The sequence below is a fragment of the Desmodus rotundus genome, chromosome 1 (genome assembly GCF_022682495.2).
Source record: "Desmodus rotundus isolate HL8 chromosome 1, HLdesRot8A.1, whole genome shotgun sequence".
In the NCBI taxonomy this organism is placed as follows: Eukaryota; Metazoa; Chordata; class Mammalia; order Chiroptera; family Phyllostomidae; genus Desmodus; species Desmodus rotundus.
Window position 1 is genome coordinate 30,730,632 of NC_071387.1, and position 19,316 is coordinate 30,749,947.

At 41.8% G+C, this 19,316-nt stretch overlaps 1 protein-coding gene across 2 annotated transcripts in view; it reads right to left on the reverse strand.

Moving 5' to 3' along the window:
• Positions 1-8,159: 8,159 nt before the first annotated feature.
• The window catches only part of MELK (maternal embryonic leucine zipper kinase), a 72,892-nt gene continuing 61,735 nt past the window's right edge, over positions 8,160-19,316 (reverse strand). For both annotated transcript variants that reach the window (XM_024560155.3, XM_045195202.2), the window contains exons 14-18: positions 17,898-18,129; positions 14,992-15,073; positions 13,831-13,999; positions 10,968-11,071; positions 8,160-8,677 (exon numbers count right to left, since the gene is read on the reverse strand). In XM_024560155.3, the coding sequence (XP_024415923.2) occupies positions 8,500-8,677; positions 10,968-11,071; positions 13,831-13,999; positions 14,992-15,073; positions 17,898-18,129 (765 nt within the window). In that variant the 3' untranslated portion in view covers positions 8,160-8,499. The remainder of the gene's footprint in view (positions 8,678-10,967; positions 11,072-13,830; positions 14,000-14,991; positions 15,074-17,897; positions 18,130-19,316) is intronic.

Here is a 19,316-nt window from a genome sequence, read left to right on the forward strand (position 1 = left end):
CCTGGCCACTGCCGTTCCTCCCTCCACTCCTCACATCACACGGCTTCAAATCCCCTCATGACCCTGACCTTATTTGAGTATAACCCTTTACAGTAGTGAAGCGTGTGTGTGTATGTGCGTGCGTGTGAAGTGAACAAAGGGAATCTCTTTTAGTTTTCCTTCAAGCAGTTCATTTTTGCAAACATCAGGGAGCAATTTCTGAGAGGCAGCATGACATATGATGACACAGGAACAAGGTTACCCAGAGCCCAGAGCACCAGACAGTCTGGAAAGCCCTTAAGTGAAGAATGCTCGTCTCCATGAAGCCTTGATCACTTAAAGGGGACGACGACTATCTGAAGCAGTCAAGGTCTCCGTTAAATCCAGCACACCTAGGCAACTGGAGGGGTGGGGGTGCCTCTCCCGCAAGGAGACCCTTTGGTCTTTAGCGACATCATTATCTGCAGGTTATTATCATTACTACAAATACTAATACACTTTTATTAAGCACTGGCAATGACCCAGGGCAAGTGAGTTTAAGTTCATATTATATCCATTTTCATTATCAAGAGAGAAGAGGAGAATGAACAAAGGACTATAATGCGAAATTCTAAAGTAGGAAAAATGAAAAAAGGTTAATTAAAAAAAAACCCACAGAGTAAAGAGAAAGGCTCCAACTGTTCGTAGTCAGGAGCCATGATGGATGGTGGATCTTGTCGCCCTGGACTTGTCCCCTATGATTTCTTTCCATCTCTCTCTCTCTAAAAAAAGATCCTCCTCTCAGCTAAGGACACAGCAGGGATGGGACGAGGGAGGGGGGTGGGGAGAAGGGCAGTAGACTTTTATCTCTAGGGCCCCTTTGGCTCTGAAGTTCTACAAATCAATGTGTCCTAATTCTAATGCCTAGCCCAAAACAAAATCAAACTTAACACAAAAATACATTAAAATGTAAAAATAGAATACAAATATGAAATACTGAGAAACACTCCCTCCCCCAGACTGTTTCTTTTTCTTCCGCTGATGCTAAATTATCGAAGTACACTGCTCTTGCCTCTGGGTACACCCTGGCCTTCTTTACGGTTTCGGTCTCTTAGGACAAATGTAAGACATTTCCCATCACCCACCAAACTTCTTTGAAAGTCTCCTGTAGAATTACATCTGTCTGCTCTGTAACCCTGTGCTTGGTAATTTAAAATATTTTTCTCTGCAAGTTATTTCTTTCCATCACACAAATGTCTGGGGCTTTCAGAGTGTACAAAAAACAGGAAAAATTCAAAACACCAAGCAGGTCAGCAGAATGGAGAACTAAATATAGAGGCAGTGTGCCGTCCAGGCCAGAGTGCCCTCTGGGAGGAGTGCCACGCTTTGAGTGTGCGCTTATGTCACGTGGCCAGGTGTTTGCAGCTACTGTGTTGGAGCTACTTTCATCCATCGAGCCAAGCACCGCACCACACCTGGATGCCATTTGCGGTGTCAGCTCGGAGGGGCCCTAAAGTGGGTTTATACGTATTTGCACGTGTGTCCTGTTTGTAGAAACAAATGGGGAGGCAGGCGGTGACTCACCCAAGGTCATACAGCAGGACTAGGGCTGGAGTCCAAGTGCCTGGGTCCCGGAATCCAGTTTTCTTCCTCCTAAAATGCAGCCTCACAGTGATACAAAACGCCACGGCTGGTCTTAGAGAAGTCTGCTCAATGCCTCAGAGGAGGACTAAGCGGTCATAACCCAGACCCTTCTCCTCAGCTGCTACGAGAAGCAGGTGACTCTTGGAAAGTTGGCTTAGAGTGAGGATTGGGTGGAAAGGAGACAATCCCCCTCCCCGCCAAAAAACGCAGGCATAAACTTCTACACACCTTGTTGTTGCCCGGTGTACGTCTCGTTGAGGCCCTTAGCACCTTGATGGCAGGATCATACGTGTATTCTTCTCCATATCCCACCTAGCACCAACTATGAAGGTCGAATTCAATAAATGTTGCCTGAGTAACTGAACTGAATGAAGTTAATAGTGAGTCAAGAATGAATGAATATTCAACAAATAGCATTAAGGTTGGTAGTGGAAGGAGCAGGAGTGGGTGTACCTATCAGATTTTCTTGGACAAGACGACTCTGCGTGGAGACCAGACAGGAGGGCACTGTGGCGCTGTCTTCCAGGGCCCGCTCCGGGCAGACCCTGGGCTGGGAGCTGCACACACATTCTTCAATTCTTGTAACAAGTCTCTGATGAGGGCCCTATTTTTTCTGTTTTATACCTGACAACCTGAAGCTTTTAGAGGCCCAGCAATTGCTCAGTCTCCCTGGTAAGACATAACAGAGCTTTTGCAATAACTGCCATTTCAAACATCTTCAATTTTGAAAAATATGCTAACAACCCCGAGTTCTCCACTTAATGACACATTCTCACCAGTGTGGGGGGTGTGCACACTTCCTTACTCCCTGGCACTATAAGATGTGCCAGACTCACCTTGCACATTTCCTGCTCTGGTCCTAGAATCGCCCATTTCTCCCAGGAGCCCGGTTCCTTTTATGGGAGGGTCGTATTAGAAACCAATATCTAGTACTAGCTGAGCTTATTGCTATTGGGGTGGTTTTTAGAGCTTCTCGGCTGATAGAGCAAAGAAATATACGTGTGAATACTAACATGTGTGTATATACATATAATATATATACATATATATGTATGTAACCATCTGTATGTAAGAGTTCTTGCTTTTTCCTGTTATAATCCAACAACACACAGATCATTCTAGTTTCCTTGCCTTGCATGTAAATCCCCACTCCAACAGTGAGGAATCTGGCTTCCACCCTCGCCATCTACTCACCTCAATTTCAGCACACAAGTGTCAGAATTGTTAACCTCTACTCCCACGGGAAACAATCTTATCACCTGGAGCACAGTGGCTTGTGGTTCCTTTTGCCTTGAATTTCCAAAGTTTCTTAGATCAGCACCCTTACTCCCCCCCTTACGCCCTTCAGTGAGGTGGTTTCCTGCATTTGTACTAGTCAGAGTCTCTTGGCACAGTATACATTCCTTCCTGGGATATCCCAAATTCTTAACATTTTTTTGTGCACATTCAGTAATGCTATTGACTGAATGCTTGTGTCTGCCCCTCTGCCTCCCAATTCATTTGTTGAACCCTAATCCCCAATGTGATGGTATTCAGAGATGTGATTAGGTCATGAGGATGGAGCCCTCATACATGGGATTAGTGCCCTAATAAGAAGCCCCAGGGAGACCCCTTGCTCCTTCCACCATGTGAGGTCCCAGTGAGATGGCTGTCTCTGAACCTGGAAGCCAGCATCTGCCAGTGCCTTGATCTTGGAACTTCCAGTCTCCAGAACTGTGAGAAATAAACGTTTAAGCTACCCAGTCTATGGCACTCTGTTACAGCAGCCTGAACAGATTAAGAGAGCTAAGGTCTACTCTTTGTGCTGTGAATTTCTATAGGTTTTGACAATGCATATTATGTGCCCACCATTACAGCATCACACAGAATGGTATTATCACCCCAGCACCCTGGGCTTCACTTACTCAACTCTCCTTCCCATCCCTCTGACAACCACTGATCTTCTCAGGGTCTCTGTGGTTTTGCCTTTTCCAGGTCAGAGTTGTAATTATACAGCAGGTGGTCTCTTCAGACTGGCTTTTTCCTTCTCACTTAGCAATATGCATTTAATGTTCCTCCATGTCCTTCCACGGCTTGCAAGCTCATGGTATTTCAGTGCTGAATAATATTCCATTGCATGAATGTACCAGCTCTTGTTTATCCATGTACATATTGAATGACATTTTTGTTGGTTCTAATTTTTAGCAATTATGAATAGAGATGCTATAAACATTCACACACAGGATTTTATATGCCTAACTGTTCAAATCATTTCGGTAAAGACCTAGGAGCCCAACTGCAGGATTATATAGTGAGATTATGTTTAGCTTTGTAAGAAACTATCAGTCTTCCAAAGTAGATGTGCCATTTTGCATTTCTACCACCAATTGAATAAGAGTTGTTGTTGCTCCACATCCTTGTCGGTACTTGGGATTGTCAGTTTCTTGGACGTTAGCCATTCTAATAGGTATGTAGTGGTATCTCCCTTTAACTTGAAATTTTCTAATGACAAGTGTTGTTAAGGATCTTTGTCAAAAAAATCAATTGGCCATTGTGATGGGCAGAGGAATGTCCCTCTCCCAAAGAGAGGGACATCCTAATTCCTGAGATCTAGGAATATATGTTACATGCCAAAGGAAAATTAAGGTTGCATATAGAATTAAGGATGCTAAATAGCTGGCTTTAGATAGGGAAATAATCCCGCATTATATGGGTGAGCCCCAAGTAACCATTAGGGTCATAAGATGTGACAGGGGGTAGACTGTGGAATAAATCGGAGTGATGTGATGTGAGAAGGACTCAATCCATCCCTGTTTGAAGACGGAGAAGTGGGCCAGGAGCTGAAAATGCAGGAGTCTCTACTGGAAAAGACAAGGAAGTGTATCCCACCCCGGAGCCTACAGAAAGGCTTTCAAATATATAATTCTGTAGGCCTATATTACATCAAAATCATAAAAATAAGCTCTTTAAAATGCATCATGTCACTGTGGAGCCCAGAAGCTCAGTTTTTTAATTATTTCCTTAGTAAACTGTATTCTCCCTTTCAAAGGAAGACACTTAGAATTTGTTACTTTTACTAAGAATCACATAACACTCAATTGCAGCAAATTACACTGTAATAAAGTCTGCATTAGTAAAGTTTTCCTGTATCTTAACCAGTTTGTATAAGATTGCTGCTATAAAAAAGCAATCTTTAAATAAGTATCATACATAATCATGCTTTCCTGCACGGTACAATCTCAGGAGACAGGAACTACCTCTATTTCTAGTACAGCAAAGAACATGGACTTTGGAGCCTAGCACATCTGGTTCAAATCCAGTTCACTCACAAGTCTGATGACTTTGAGAGTTATTACCTTGAACCTCAACTCCTTCTCTATAAAAGGATACCACCTACCTTGCAGAGTTAGTGCAAAAAGTCAATGAGTAGATATGTATAATACATGTTGTAGTGATTTGAAAACAAATTCTCTAAATCAGGGCTCAGCAAACTTCTGTAAATACTTTATGATAGCAAATACTTTATGCTTTGTAGGCCATACAGCCTCTGTCAAAACTACCCAACTCTGTCCCTGCAGCACAAAAGCAGTCACAGACAACATAAGCGGGGCTCATAAAACTTCACCATGAAGGCTGCGGGTGGCCCGCAGGCCCGTGTGCCAGCACGGGGTCTGGACGCGAGTGCCCAGTGCCTGACAGCTCCTCTCGTCTTGTCTTTGTTTCTCGCCATCACAGCCAACAAGTGCAATCTTCTACTGCCCCTGCAACTCCCTCACCGCTCTATCATCCCCAACTTTCAAATTACTCAAAATGACCTAAAATGCTGCCGCCGAAGGTTCTGGGGTCACTCTACCCCCAACACCCAAATAACTGATGCACTGTCTTCCGCGCTGGTGTTGGACCACAGACGCTAAGATAGACAGGAGGTCTAGGACTAATGGCTCAGTTCAATACTCACGTGTAAATCCCCTCGACGGCCTACCCCACGAACGGTTGTCCAACACACCTGAATGCCTACAGTGACAAGAAAACCACTCTATTTCTAAGCGCCTTTTCTGTTGTCAGGTAGCTTGGAATTTTTCTGAAAGCTCTTTATTGTTAGCTTAAGTTCAAATGGTTGAACTTCTTACCGTGGTTCATTGGTTAAAAGTTTTTGAGAATCACTGTTCCAGACCATTCCATCTGTCACAGGGACAGAAGAGTGGCTCTCCTCTTATGTTCTATAAAAATAAATTGTACTTTAGAAAATAAAACACTTTTGTTCTTCAAGACACTGTCAAAAAATTAAGAAAAAAAAAAAACAATAACAAAAATAAAACAAAAACAGCCCTGGCCAGTGTAGCTCAGGTGGCTGGAGCACCATCTGTTAACCAAAAGGTTGTGGGACTCTCGGTCAGGGCACATGATGTAGGTATGTGATCCCCGGTTCCGGTGTGTGCAACCCCCGGTCTGGACGTGTACCACACTGGGCAGGGCACCGATGCCCCGTCCAGGCACATATGGGACGCAATGCTTCTCCCTCACCTGTTTCTCTCTCCCCCCTCCTCTCTCTCTAAAAGCAATGAAAAAAAATGTCCTTGGGTAAGGATTAAAAAAAAAAAAGTAAAAAGACAACCCATAGAAAGAGAGAAAATATTAGCATACCATGTATTTGATAAAAAAACTTATACATTATCAGAACTATAGAATTCTTACAACTCAATAATAAAAAAACCAAACAAACCAATTGAAAAGGGGCAAAGGGTCTGCCCCTTTTCTCCAAAAAAATATTATAAATGGCCAATAAGCACATGAAAAAAATGCTCAACATCGTTAGTCATTATGGAAAAGCAAGTCAAAACCACAGTGAGGTACCACTTCATACCCCCTAGGAGGACTAAATTAGAAAAAAGAGACGGTAACAAACGTTAAGGAGATATAGAAACAGTAGAACCCTTGTCACCGGTGGGATCAGAAAATGGGAAGGACTGTGGCAGTTCATCAGTGTTAATGTGACTCAGCGATTCCACTCCCAGGAACCGAAAAGAGAGGTTCACACAAAAGCGTGTAAACTAGCGTTCAGAGCAGTGTTATTCTCAGTAGCTAAGAGTGGGAACCCACATGCCCACCAACTGATCAATGGATAAACAAAGTGTAAAAAAATCCACATAGTGGAGTGTTTGTCAGCTATAAAATGGAACGAAGGACTGATGATACATGGTACGACAAGGTGAATCTTGAAAACATTAAGCTATTCCAAGGGGAGCAAAGGGGGAAAATTGGAACTGTAATAGCATAATCAATAAAATATATTTAAAAAAATAAAAATAAATTAAAAAAAAGAAAACATTAAGCTAAATGAAAGAAGTAAGGCCCAAAAGGCCATATAGTGTATGATTCCATTCATAAGAAATGTCCCGAATAGCCAAACCCATTGAGATGGAAAGTAGACTAGTGGTTGCCTAGGGCTGGAAGGTGGGAAAGTTGGGGGTGACCACTAATGGGCTCGGGATTTCTCTTTAAGGTGATGAAAACGTTCTAAAATTAGATGTGGTGATGGCTGCACAACTGTGAATACACTAAACACCATTGAATTTATACACTAACGCGGTGAGTTTTATGATATGTGAATTACATTTTAATGAAACTGTTATAGAAAAATTAAAAACCCTTGACAGCTCTCCATTGCCAATAGTTTTGTGGAAGATTCAAGTTCCTTCAAATTCTTCATCACTTATTTCCAGCTAAACTTTCAGCCCTCATCCTCTGCTATTTCCTCCCTTGTACCACCTTCTGCCTCCACCCTAAACACATCGTGTGTGCCTTTGCACATACTAATCTTACTGTCAAAATGTCACAGAAGCTCTTTTCTTTCTGTTGAGCTCACACATCCTTCAGGACCAAATACTGTTCCTCCAAGAAATCACCCCTTCCTCATTCAGGCGGAGTTGGTCACCCCTCTGTGCTGTGAAGGCTGGCTTGCGCACCTGCCCCGGCAAACAGACTCCAAATTCCTTCAGTTCACCAGACAGTATCATCTTCAGCCCCAGGACCTAACACTTCTCAGCACTTAGTAAATGTTTACTGAACAAAGGAATGACAAACCACCCCCTGACCACTGACTAGGAACGGTGCTATTTTTTTCTCCAACTAGTTTAATTGGTAAAATCCATACAAATATAACTCGAGCACTGGCCTTTAGAGACCAATAAAATGAAATAAAAATACAAACTTGAGGCCAACATTGAGACTTAAGAAAAATTAGCATTAAGTAACATTTCATGGAGGTTCACAGTTCAGATACTTACCATTGTTGACCGAACACACTTACTCAAGTCAATACTCTTTTATTCAACATATTAAATGTGTTGTTTAACTCTGGTAACCACAGCTGTGACTTAGTTAACGATCTCAATAAATCCTACTTACATCAGAGACAGGAAAAAATTATGCAAATGAATTCTTATCTGTTTTTCTGCCCAAGGCATATTTGATAACAGATAAAATATACTTCAAATAGTCTCTACTTAATAGTCAGAAAGCCATTTGAGGTTTTATTTGAATCAAAATCAAATACAAAGACAAGTTAAGAAGCCTGCTACAGTCACAAATGGTTTTATTTCAGAAAGAAATTACACATTAAAAGGAGACATAGTTAAAAGCTTACATTCACATATGGAAGCGAATCTAGTAAAGTCAACAGTTATTAATATACAAAGCCACATGATTAAAAAAGACAGAACAGATAATGACAGATGGGCTGGCCTTAGATTCATCTGCAAAATAATATCTTTTGTTTAAAAACAAAAATACATTGGTCTTTCAGATAGCTCTTTGGAAGCGAGTTTGCCGTTCCAATGGACTCTGAAAATGGAACCCGTCACCCCAGTCTCTGTATGGCACCCACACCCACCCAGCAGCACGGACCCCGCCCATCAGTCACACCTTGCAGCTAGACAGGATGTCTTCCACCAATCTCTTGTAAACCCAGGCATCCCCCTTCAGCCGCTGCCTCCTGATACCCACAGCATCGGGTTTTTGAAGCTGGCACACTTCTAGTTCAAACTGCATTGTCACTTTGCCAAAATCTGACTGTGTTTGACACTTCAGTGTATAGCTGTGAAAAACAAGATAAGAAGCCAGTCAGTAGGAGAACCATGAATATTCTGTATCATACAAGAGATTTCTAAGCCTCTAGGAGGCCGGTGGAGAAAAGAAACCATTATTTCCTATCGAGCAATATACTACTGCTTACACTTTCCAAATGACCTAGCTGTGCGTTAGTGATGGAGGAGGACTGGTGTTTTCCCAGAAGCTGAACTAGGATTTTAAGAAAGGATAAAGGTGAAAAGGCTTTACCAGAATCCTCCCTTGCTCCAAAGAAAAGCCTTTCTTTCATAGCTATACATGCTATTCACGCTCAAGAAGGCTTCTGGCACCCTTTCACACAACTCTTCCAACAGTGGGATCCGTGCCCATTAGGCCATTTCCACAATGTTCACAACAAAGGAAAGCTCAGGGAAGATTAAGAATATTTTTTTTGTATGCATCTCATCAGAAACTCTGTCTTCCACATAAATAAAGCTGAAGACGCCAACCTGTCAGAAGGACATGTGTTTTCGAGGTTTCTCCAATGGCAATAAGAAGTTATGATCATCGTAACGCTTCAAGCCAGTTATAAAAGAAAGCCCAAGGAGATGGCACACTCCCGTGGTTGAAACATGCAGCATATTTAATTAGAACTGCCCCATTAACCACTCTGACAATGAGAAGGCCCGGACTAAGGCCCTGGCTGGTGTGGCTCAGTGGGTTGAGCACCGGCCTGCAAACCAAAGCGTTGCTGGTTTGATTCCCAGTCAGGGCAAGTGCCTGGGTTGTGGGCCAGGTCCCCAGTAGGGGGTGTACTAGAGGCAACCACACATTGATGTTTCACTGCTTCTCTTTCTCCCTCCCTTCCCCTCTCTCTAAAAATAAATAAATTAAATCTTAAAAAAAGAGGCCCAGACTAAATGAAGCCTTAAACACATCTTAAGAAATAAGTATGTTCCTGAAAGCTGCATAAATTGAATTCATGTAAATCAGTTTTTAAATTAGTTTACATTGTATTTTAGTTTTATTGAATTGTCTTACAGATCGTCAATAAATACAATAAGTACAAACAATATCCAGCAGGATCAATTTGAAATTTCAGTTCCCTAAATCTTTAGGGGCACAGGGGTAGGCACTGTTTCACGGAAGTATTAAGATATTACTGCCATCTGCTATGTATCATGAGGTTTCACAAAAGGTCATCCTTTTCCTTACTAACTGAGGTGTGTGTTTTGGTGCTCTGCCTCTTAAAAATGAGCCATCCACATGAACAGTGCATAAAGGAGCAGCCTGCAGTCATGGTTCCTGATGGAAAGAGAAAGCATAGAGCAACTCAGTTATGTGAAAGCGAAAAGGTAATTCTCCCTGATTAGAAAAAGATAATAATGGACTAAGGTTGGTAACATCTAATGAAAATTAGATATATAATAATACCACTGGAAAACAAAGAAGTTAAAAAAAGGAGGAGATAAAAAGAAAAGGATCAAGGCAAAGACCTTCTGGGTGATCAAGAAACGAGAAGAACAAATTCCTGGTTAACAGCCAGTCGGCGATCTGATAGAGGTCACATGACAGAGGCGTGGTGAGGGGTCTGAAACCCTGGCTGAACCCCAAGCGTGAAGAGCAGGTCAGGGGGAGTTAGATGTGTTCTAATGCTGCCTAAAAAAGAAAGACAAGGTTCCCATAAGGAGGGCTTGCCAGCACTCACAGAGAGTGAAAAGTAAGATCACTTTTGCAAAAGATTTTTTCTTGAAACCTTAACTCTAGTTTGACTATTCTATTTATATTTACATGGTTTTGTTTGACCTATTAGTGGCACTTCTTAGCTGCATTAGTAATAAAATTATTATTGACTTTATAATAATTTTAAAGGGGGGGGAGTTACAGAGAAATGACTTCTTAAAGTAGAGAAAACACGGTCCTGTAAAACAGCAACTCGTAAAGAGAGGGAGTCTCTATGAGAACCTTGATTTGTTTGAGGTGTCACAGAAATTTAGGTTACAACTTATAAAAATTATTGTGAAGTAGAACATCACAGAAAAATAGGATGAAAAGGAAACCGGAAGGAGTTCAGATCTTCCTATTTTGACAAGTCTAACTTTCAGAGCGGTGATAATACGGGCACTTAAGAAATGTCTGTAACTCATGTAAAATGAAAGAGAATAAGTTGTGAACAATGGCGCTACCAGAAAAACTTTTTGGAATGATGTGGGAAAAAAATATTTTTTTTTTTAAAGGGGAGAAAAGAATCCCGTGTTTTCTTAAAGCTCAGTGGCTATCAAGCAATAAATCCGACAGTGTGCCGGTGCGCTGCTTACCCCTTCCGCACAAAGTCGACGTGCTTCTTTGGAAGAACAGACGTTATTTCATTCAAGAGTTGATCTGGATTGACTAATTTGGTTGCAGTCACATTATAGTGAAGCTTAAAAGAGAAAAAGAAGGGGTGAGAAGTAAATCTTTACATCAACACAAATACCACCCTACCTGATGCAGAAATCCAAAACCTCTCAATATAGTAGCATTCCAAACAACAATATTTCAGGAAAAATATTGAAAGAATTTACAAACCACTCTTGGTAAGCTGGATTAAGATGACACTGGGGAAGCTTGGAGAAATCATGTTTCTTAGTAACTGTATCCATACGATCCTTTCAACACACTCACCTTCCTCTCCTACCAATCTTTTTACAGAAATAAATGTTAAATAATGTCTATTTGTTTGGACTTTACCCGTTTCTCCGTTCCTTCACTGTGCCAGAGACATTAACCGTCCTGAAATGTACGTGTGGGGAGACGAAAGAAATGCCCTAGAAAGTTTCATTTGTATGTAGTTGGATGTGTTTCCTTAACTCTTTCTTGATTATTTAAAAAAGTCCCAGGAGCTGATTCTGTGACAACTCTATGTGGGAACATAACAAGTATTCCTTTTCAAAAAGTAATGTCAAGGTGTTTTTTTTTCATTCACTGAGAGCACAGTTCTCAGATAATTTCATTCCCAATTGGTATCTAGCCTTCCTTCCATCCATCCACTCAACAACTATTTACCAAAGGCTTACTATGTGCCAGGCACTGTTTTAACAGTTCCTAAAAACAGACAGAAACCCCTCCTTTCCTAGTAGTACCTTCACTCAAACAAAAGTCATACTTTCCATGTCTTTCAGATTTGAGTTTTTATAAATAACAAAACGGGACCGTGGCAAAGACCCAACTACGTCACCTGTCAAATCAAGAACATGTGGTCCGGGGAAGAGACACACATTTCTTAAGGTGGTTTCCCAAGACGTGATATCAACTGTCATTGGAGATGGATATACACCATAACTCTCGATGATGCACAGATATTTCTATTTTAATATTTATGCATTTTTCCAATCTGATTAATTAAACATGTATAATTAGCAAAAACTAATAAATATAGTTTCCTTTTAAATAAATGGTTTTAAAAAGTTAGTCATCGTGAGGTGGTGATAGTTTCATAGGTGCATATATAAAGCTAAAAGTACGTTAACTGTACATTATTAATATGTGTGGTTTATTGTATGTCGGTTACACCTCTACAAATCTGTTTTTTAAGAAGAGAGTCAACACCGAAAACACCAGATAAATAATAGGGCAGATGATATGCTGAGATGCTGAGATGAAGGTGGAGTTTGGGAACCCCAGCTTAAGTTATAAAAGGAACAAGGGGCACAGCTGTGACGGGACCCTCAGTCCTCTGGGTCTCAACCGGGGCTCTTTCACCACATGCTCCTTGAAAGGGGCGGCTGTATCTCACGCTGCACTGGCTCTGCCATGGTAATAATCAACTGAACACTTTCAAATCACAGTTCAAGTGACTCCTTTTGTGAAATAATTTATCCTACTTTGCCCATTAGTATTTGATAACTGCTTAGCTTCTCATAATATATATAATTGGAGAAGTTTCCTTCATTTTCTTTATTGAACATTTTCCAGGGAAACAGCACTACGGTTTTCTTAATCCCCACGTAAGGGTTTGGAAGACAACCGTCTCCAAACAGAGAAATCTCAGAATAAAAAGATAAAATATACCTAATAAACAGCCACATGTAACATAAAACTTCTCAGTGTATTATACAAGTTCAACAAGGCAACAAATACTAAGGGATAAGTCCTCTCTTCTTCCACTTTAAGACAGGGCATATATGGGGTCTCAGAACACTCTCCCCTGAAGCACCCTCCTGCCCAGCAGCTCAGCATTCTCCTTCCCCCAAACCTGCCCAGATTGGCTCAAAATGAGACTCTCAGGGCAAAACCTACACACAGACGCAGCCCCCAAACCCCAGAAAACTCTACCATCTTCCCCCACCTCCCGCAGGCCCACCCTTCTTGAACATGTTCTATCACAGCACCGAGCTTTGCCAGAGCGACGAAACCCCTGCCTGTCTCCAGGGCCACCCTACAGGGTCCCTCGAGGACATGGGCTGTGTCTTACTCACCCCTGACCTGTCACTTACCTCCCCAAACAAAAACGTCATTCCTTAGATGTTTGAACGACAGCTCAGAGAGAATCCGAGGGAGACAGAATTACTAATTACCTACCAATAACTTCTTTCTCTTTTCCTTTCCCACCAGACAGCGTGCGCACCATGGACACATTCGACCTTTTAAAACACGAGTCTATGAAACGCGGTCCGAGCCTCTCAGCCAGCCCACCTTCCCAGCCTGTGGCTCACTTTCTTCTTCCCAAGCATCACTCTCAAAGTTCAGTTTAACCTCCCAGGCACTCAAATATTTCGTCATAGCCTACAAGGCTATCCGTGCATGAAACTCTTCTATGTGCCAAAGATGTGACAACTGAGCTCAAGTCCCCAACTAAAGGGACCCTTAAGGCAGTTCTTCATATTTGCCCCATGCTTCCGCACCTCCATGTTGCCTCTGTGGTTAATCCCTTTACCCAAACTTGAATATTTGAATTATAGTTATTTGCTCCTTGAAAGGGGCGGCTGTATCTAATTCATCTCCGCATTCTCAAAGCCCATTGCATAGTTACACGCTCAAAAATATTTTAGGTGCTCAAAAATATTAACTCAATGCTGAATGAATGAATGAATAAAAATACTAATTCATTCATTCACTCAGTACTTTTCTTTAAAAAATAAAAAGGAGCCCAGTTAGCAGTCACCTTCTAAAATCCACAGTAAAGAGGTCCAGTGCACTCACCTTTAGCCTTCTTGGCCCACCTTTGGCGGAGCCCTTCCTTTTGCTCCTGCTAAGCACAGTGATAACCTTATCCAGCCCCCTTTCAAGGCTGCCAAACACTTTGGTCCCTTTTCTTTTTGGAGTATCCTCTACATGTGCTTGGTTGATATCCAGTTCCACTGAGCGACACCTTAAAAAAAGAAAGAAACCCGTAAGTAGGTATAAGCCTCCTGGCCCCTGGGGCCCTCCGGGCTGTGCCTTTGTCCTGTTCACAGGTTTGCCTCATTCAGGTGCCCCAGGGCCAACCCATCTCCTTCCTCAGGGAGCACAGAAGTCACCTCCCACTGGAATGTGGCCACCACCCTCCCCAAATGCCACTTGGCCTAACTATCTTTTCCTTCTATCTTTTCCTTTTTAATGTCAAGTATACAGAAAAGTCGAACAAATGTTACAATGAATAATTGTTAATATTTTGCCACATTTGCTCTCTCTATATATATAATAAATATATTAAATATATGTACATCTTTGCTGAGCCACCTAAAATTAACCCACCTGAACATGTCATAATCCTTCACTCTGAAACACTTCAGTAAACGTCACCAATAAATAAGGACGTTTTCCTATATAATCAGAATATCACTATGACATCAAGAAAATAATGTCATAGTATCATCTAATTCCTAGTTCACATTCTAATTCCCTCCATTGTCCTCAGAATGGATCCTGCTTAAAAAAATAACTAGAAAACACCATGCAAGGTCACCTATACTGCAGTCATTCGTATGAGAATGGTTTTCTTTGAAACGCCCTCTGATATCTTTACTATTATGAGCAACCGCTACCTGTTGGTGGGTGTCTGTGCTCTCCTGGGGAAAGTATAGAGCAAGACGGGCCTCAGAGGGAAACACTGTGTGGCTGAGGCCAAGGCTACTGTCTCCCCAGGCTGCTGTATTTTAGGTTAAGGTGCCAGCCCTTCTGCTGAGAACTTCCACAGTTCTCGCCCAGAGAAGGAGTGGCAACAGCTCCAGTAATGGCCAAAGACCATCCTCACACATGCAGTCCTCAGGCTCAGACAGAACCTACCCGATGGCTGGCCTTCACTGGGGTTCTCATCTATGGACAAAGGAAATCTGGTTTCACACACTAAGGATCGAAGAGTCTAAAACACAGAACACTTACCGCCTCTCGGGGCTAATGACACCTGTTCCTGCAGAATTTACTGGCGTTTTGACTGGGGTTTCCCTCGGGCACTGGTTTCTAACTATTAGAAAAACAACAAACACAAATCATATGTAGTTGACATATTATGGTTTCAAAATCTCCATCAATAATGCATGCATCACCTCATTCTCTGACTCAGAAATACTGGAGTCACTTCGCCAGTGATGCTAAGGCTGTAATTCTTTAAATAAATGTTTCCATGTGATTTATAATAAAAACAAAATCAGTTTGCTTTGCGTGTGTGCCTCTTTTTCTGCACTGCGAAACTGAGGCCATGCTTGTGACTTTATTATAAATATCATATGACAGATCTAAGTAGATCTCACATAAACACAAATGTTGTGATTAATGATTCTCCTTCCTACAAATAAAAGTCACTCTCTATTTATACAAGGATCCAATTTATGCCTTTAATTGATAGAGTACTAAGAGGTGTTAATTCAAGTCACAGCTCTATTCAGTCCCCTGTGAAAGCTTGACTAAAGTTACCTAAAAGGAGTGAGCTTTGGTTATTGGGGGTATTTGGTTATTTTGGTCCCTACTCCAGAATTTTGTGTTTTACTCTAGTGGGTGTATCCCAGATAGCCTATGATAAGTTTGCATTAACAAATCTGGTTATCAGTGATTAGTTAACTTTTTTGTTTATAATCTAAAAGTTGTATCCCTTTAGAGATAATAATACTCACGTCATAGCATGTGATACCGAGTTTTTAAAAAGAGATCAGAGGTTTGTTTGTTTATAACTATTCAGCACTATTCTCACCGGTTCTACCAGAACAAGAAAATAAGATCAATCGACATCTATCAAAACAGTTTTCAGCTTTGTGTACTGAGAGCATCTACTACCACACACAGCCACCTTCCACAGATTGTCACTGACTGGATTGTACAGGGTTCAGGAAGGTGAAATTAACGTTTACGTCGAAGCTGACTCGGAGCAGAAGTAAAGTGCAAAGCACTCACGGAAGCTATCAGTCGGGGCTTCTGGCACGTGCTCCCACAGGCACCTCGTGTGTTTAAAGAAAAAGAGCCAAGAGTAGATTTTGACCAACATCATCTTCCTCACAGGGACATGACATGTAAGCTGATGGCACTTTAAGATTATAAATTCTCAACAATCCGTATTTTAAAACTTTCAGAAATAGGTAAAAAGCAGAAAATATCAATAATAGAAGGGACTATAAGCATCGAAGGCTCTTCTTTGAAAAAGTCCCGAATGAGCTGAAGGCCTATCTGATCTCCCTGCCCAACCCCACTCACAACGAATGTTGTACCTACATGAAGAGAAATAACAGAAGAGAAAGAGACCCCCCCCCACACACTGGGAAAAGATGCAAGAGCAAATACTATTGAGGTCCTACTACGTGCAAATATTATCTCACTGAAACCTCATAACAACCACAGGCAGATACATGCACACACACAATCATCACTGTCACCGCACCAAACTAGCCTCGCACTTTGGGGGAAAGTGTTGTTTCAGTTGATGAACTAGAGAACGCGATTAACCGAACTCCCAGCAAATATTCCGGCAAAGTTTTTCAAATCTTTACATATAAGAAGTAGGACTCCTGCAACTGGCTATCAGCCCCACTGGCAAACTGGAAGCATAATGACAGGGCGCGGTTTGGAGCAGTTCACATGGCAATGTGTCAGAGTTTGGGTTCTTTAGGATCTTAGCATAACAAGACTAGGTCACAATAGCTGGAAAAAGGATAATAAAGTTTAGGTGTCATTTTAAAAAGTGACATAGACTGCTCTGGCTGGAGTGGCCAGTGGACTGAGCACCAGCCTGCAAACCAAAGGGTCACCAGTTCAATTCCCTGTAGGGCACATGCCTGGGTTGTGGGCCAGGTCCATAGTAGGGGGTGCGTGAGATGCAATCACACATTGATGTTTCTCTCCCTCTCCCTCCCTTCCCCTCTCTAAAAATAAATAAACAAATCTTTTTTAAAAAGTGACACAGACTAGATCATGGTAAATGGAATCCCATCAGGCTCCAATTTATCCATTCCTTCATTCGGCAGATATGGTCCCCACTGTATACCAGGCATTGGGTGCCTACTCTGCACCAGACAACCAATACAGCCCCTCCTGTGTACTACGCCGTGCTGCACACACACAGCACACAGAGTCTCTACTCTCCCGGCGCTATCTGGTCCTGGGGAGACCCAGTGCTAGAAGACTGGGTTCTGTTCTAGGCACTGTTTTAAGAGGCACACTAACAAAATAGAATATGTTTAGATGAGGCCAGCAATCAAAACGCTGAGGTGTCATAAAGGAAACAGGTAAGTAATTGGCGGTGATCAAGCTGAAGAGGGGAAACCAAGGGGAACGAGAGGGGCAATGCCTGGACACAGGTGTGTGGACGGCATCGCAGTACACCCCGTCGGCTGGGGTGCGGGAGGCAGCGCAGGGCAGAGCAGGACCAGGTGCCAGAAGTGGGGATCCGGGTGGGTATGAACGGTTCAGCAGAGACTTCAGCTTAGTCATTACAGGTGGGAGCAAAGGGCAAGCAACATCTAAAGCTGGATGACCTTGGGCAAGTCACTGCACTCCTCCGAATCTCAGGTTCCTCCGCTGTGGAAAAGTCAGGTCGGTTACATGAGCTCCACCTTGCCTTTAGGCTTTGACAGTCTATGGTCCTGTGATTCGACTTTACACACATGAAAAGGAGAACACCTTACCATCATTTGAGAAAGATTAGAAGTTGGCCTCTATGCTTTCATTTCCGCTAACACGAATAACATCGGATAAAAAAGCAGGCTGCCTCCTCCTAGAAATTCCTGAGAGCGTTTCTGACCTGCTATACATTTATTTAGCACGGTAACAAGAATGGACTGTGAAGGTGTTTCAGCAAATACCTTTCGAGGGTGTAGTGTAATGATTTGGTGTAGTGAGGATTTCTCTTTTATGCTGGTTCTTATTAATTGGAGTCTTTGGCTCTGGAAGTACAAAGCACTCTTCATTCTTTACAGAGGACTTAGGAGTATATATATTCTCTTTGTTCTTTAATTTATTGGCAGATGCTCTGCATAAACCTGGAGTTAATGATTTAGATTCCAGACCATTTGATTCTGTCCGATGCTTGGCAAACTGGAAAAAAAGAAGTCACTGGATAAAGCACACTGAAGAAGAAGAAAAGTCAATTTCTTTACAACATGCTTTGATCACTTGCAAATTACCTTGTACCATTTTTACTAAAATGAAATACTATCAAAAGGATATTATTGGCAACACCAAGAAATTTGAAAATGTGCATTACGTTCTCCTTAGTACATGTAGGTCACTTCAGTCTCTTCTATGGACAGGCAATTTTCAACATATTTCAGGCCACATTTTTACACAAACATACCCAGGTCCCTAGGCAATATTGAGACTGGGCACACACAAATCCCTAAAAATTGCTTCCCATACCTAGATTGCCATGGTTTGTCTCTTATTATGTTATATTACCCCAAAATAAATTTAGTCAATAATTAGGGCAGAAAGACCACAAACTAAAATACTCTAACGGAAATGTTGGGTAGGAAATATTTTTTAATCCTTTTGAATTTATGGGTGAGCTGGCAAAATGGTAAAGAAAGTCCTCAGAGGCCAAATTTGAAGCAGGAGCGTGAATCCAGAAATGTAACCAAGGATGAGGCTGCCCACTGCCCTAAGGGCATCTACCGACGAGCTCGGATACCTTACAGCATAGGTTTGAACTCGGCAGAGGCCTTAGACCTACGCAAGGTGGTAAGTTAGATCCAGAGCTCCCGTGAAACACCAGGAGAGGCTATAACTAAAATTGAGAAAGTGAATTAAATATAAATTTTCCCTGTAAAGGAATTAGCAAGAAAATGTGTCTATCTTGGCCTTACCTCTGGAGAAGGAAAAAAGTCTCCTTTAATAATTTGTAAATAACCACAGGACAGTCTTCACAGAGCTTGGGGCCCAAATTCATACTATGTGCATGGTCCCCAAAATCACAAGCCTAGAATTTAATTTACAGCAATCCTGAGTTGGTTATGTTTCAGGAGATTGGTAGAAGCAAACACAACTCCTCTCTAAAAGCTTCAATCCAGCACAATCCAAGCTCTAAGCCTCAACGTATTCCCACAGAGATTTTTGTTAATAATTGGGAAGAACACAGAATGTCTGCTCTCCTGCTAAGACTACTAATTCTTGTATTGGGTTAGCCAAAAAGTTCATTTAATTTTTTTCTTTGAGGCGGCGCTTAGCTGTCTTTAACTTCATTCCAAACAATTTTGATTGTATTGTGACAGATGTCATATCAGTGT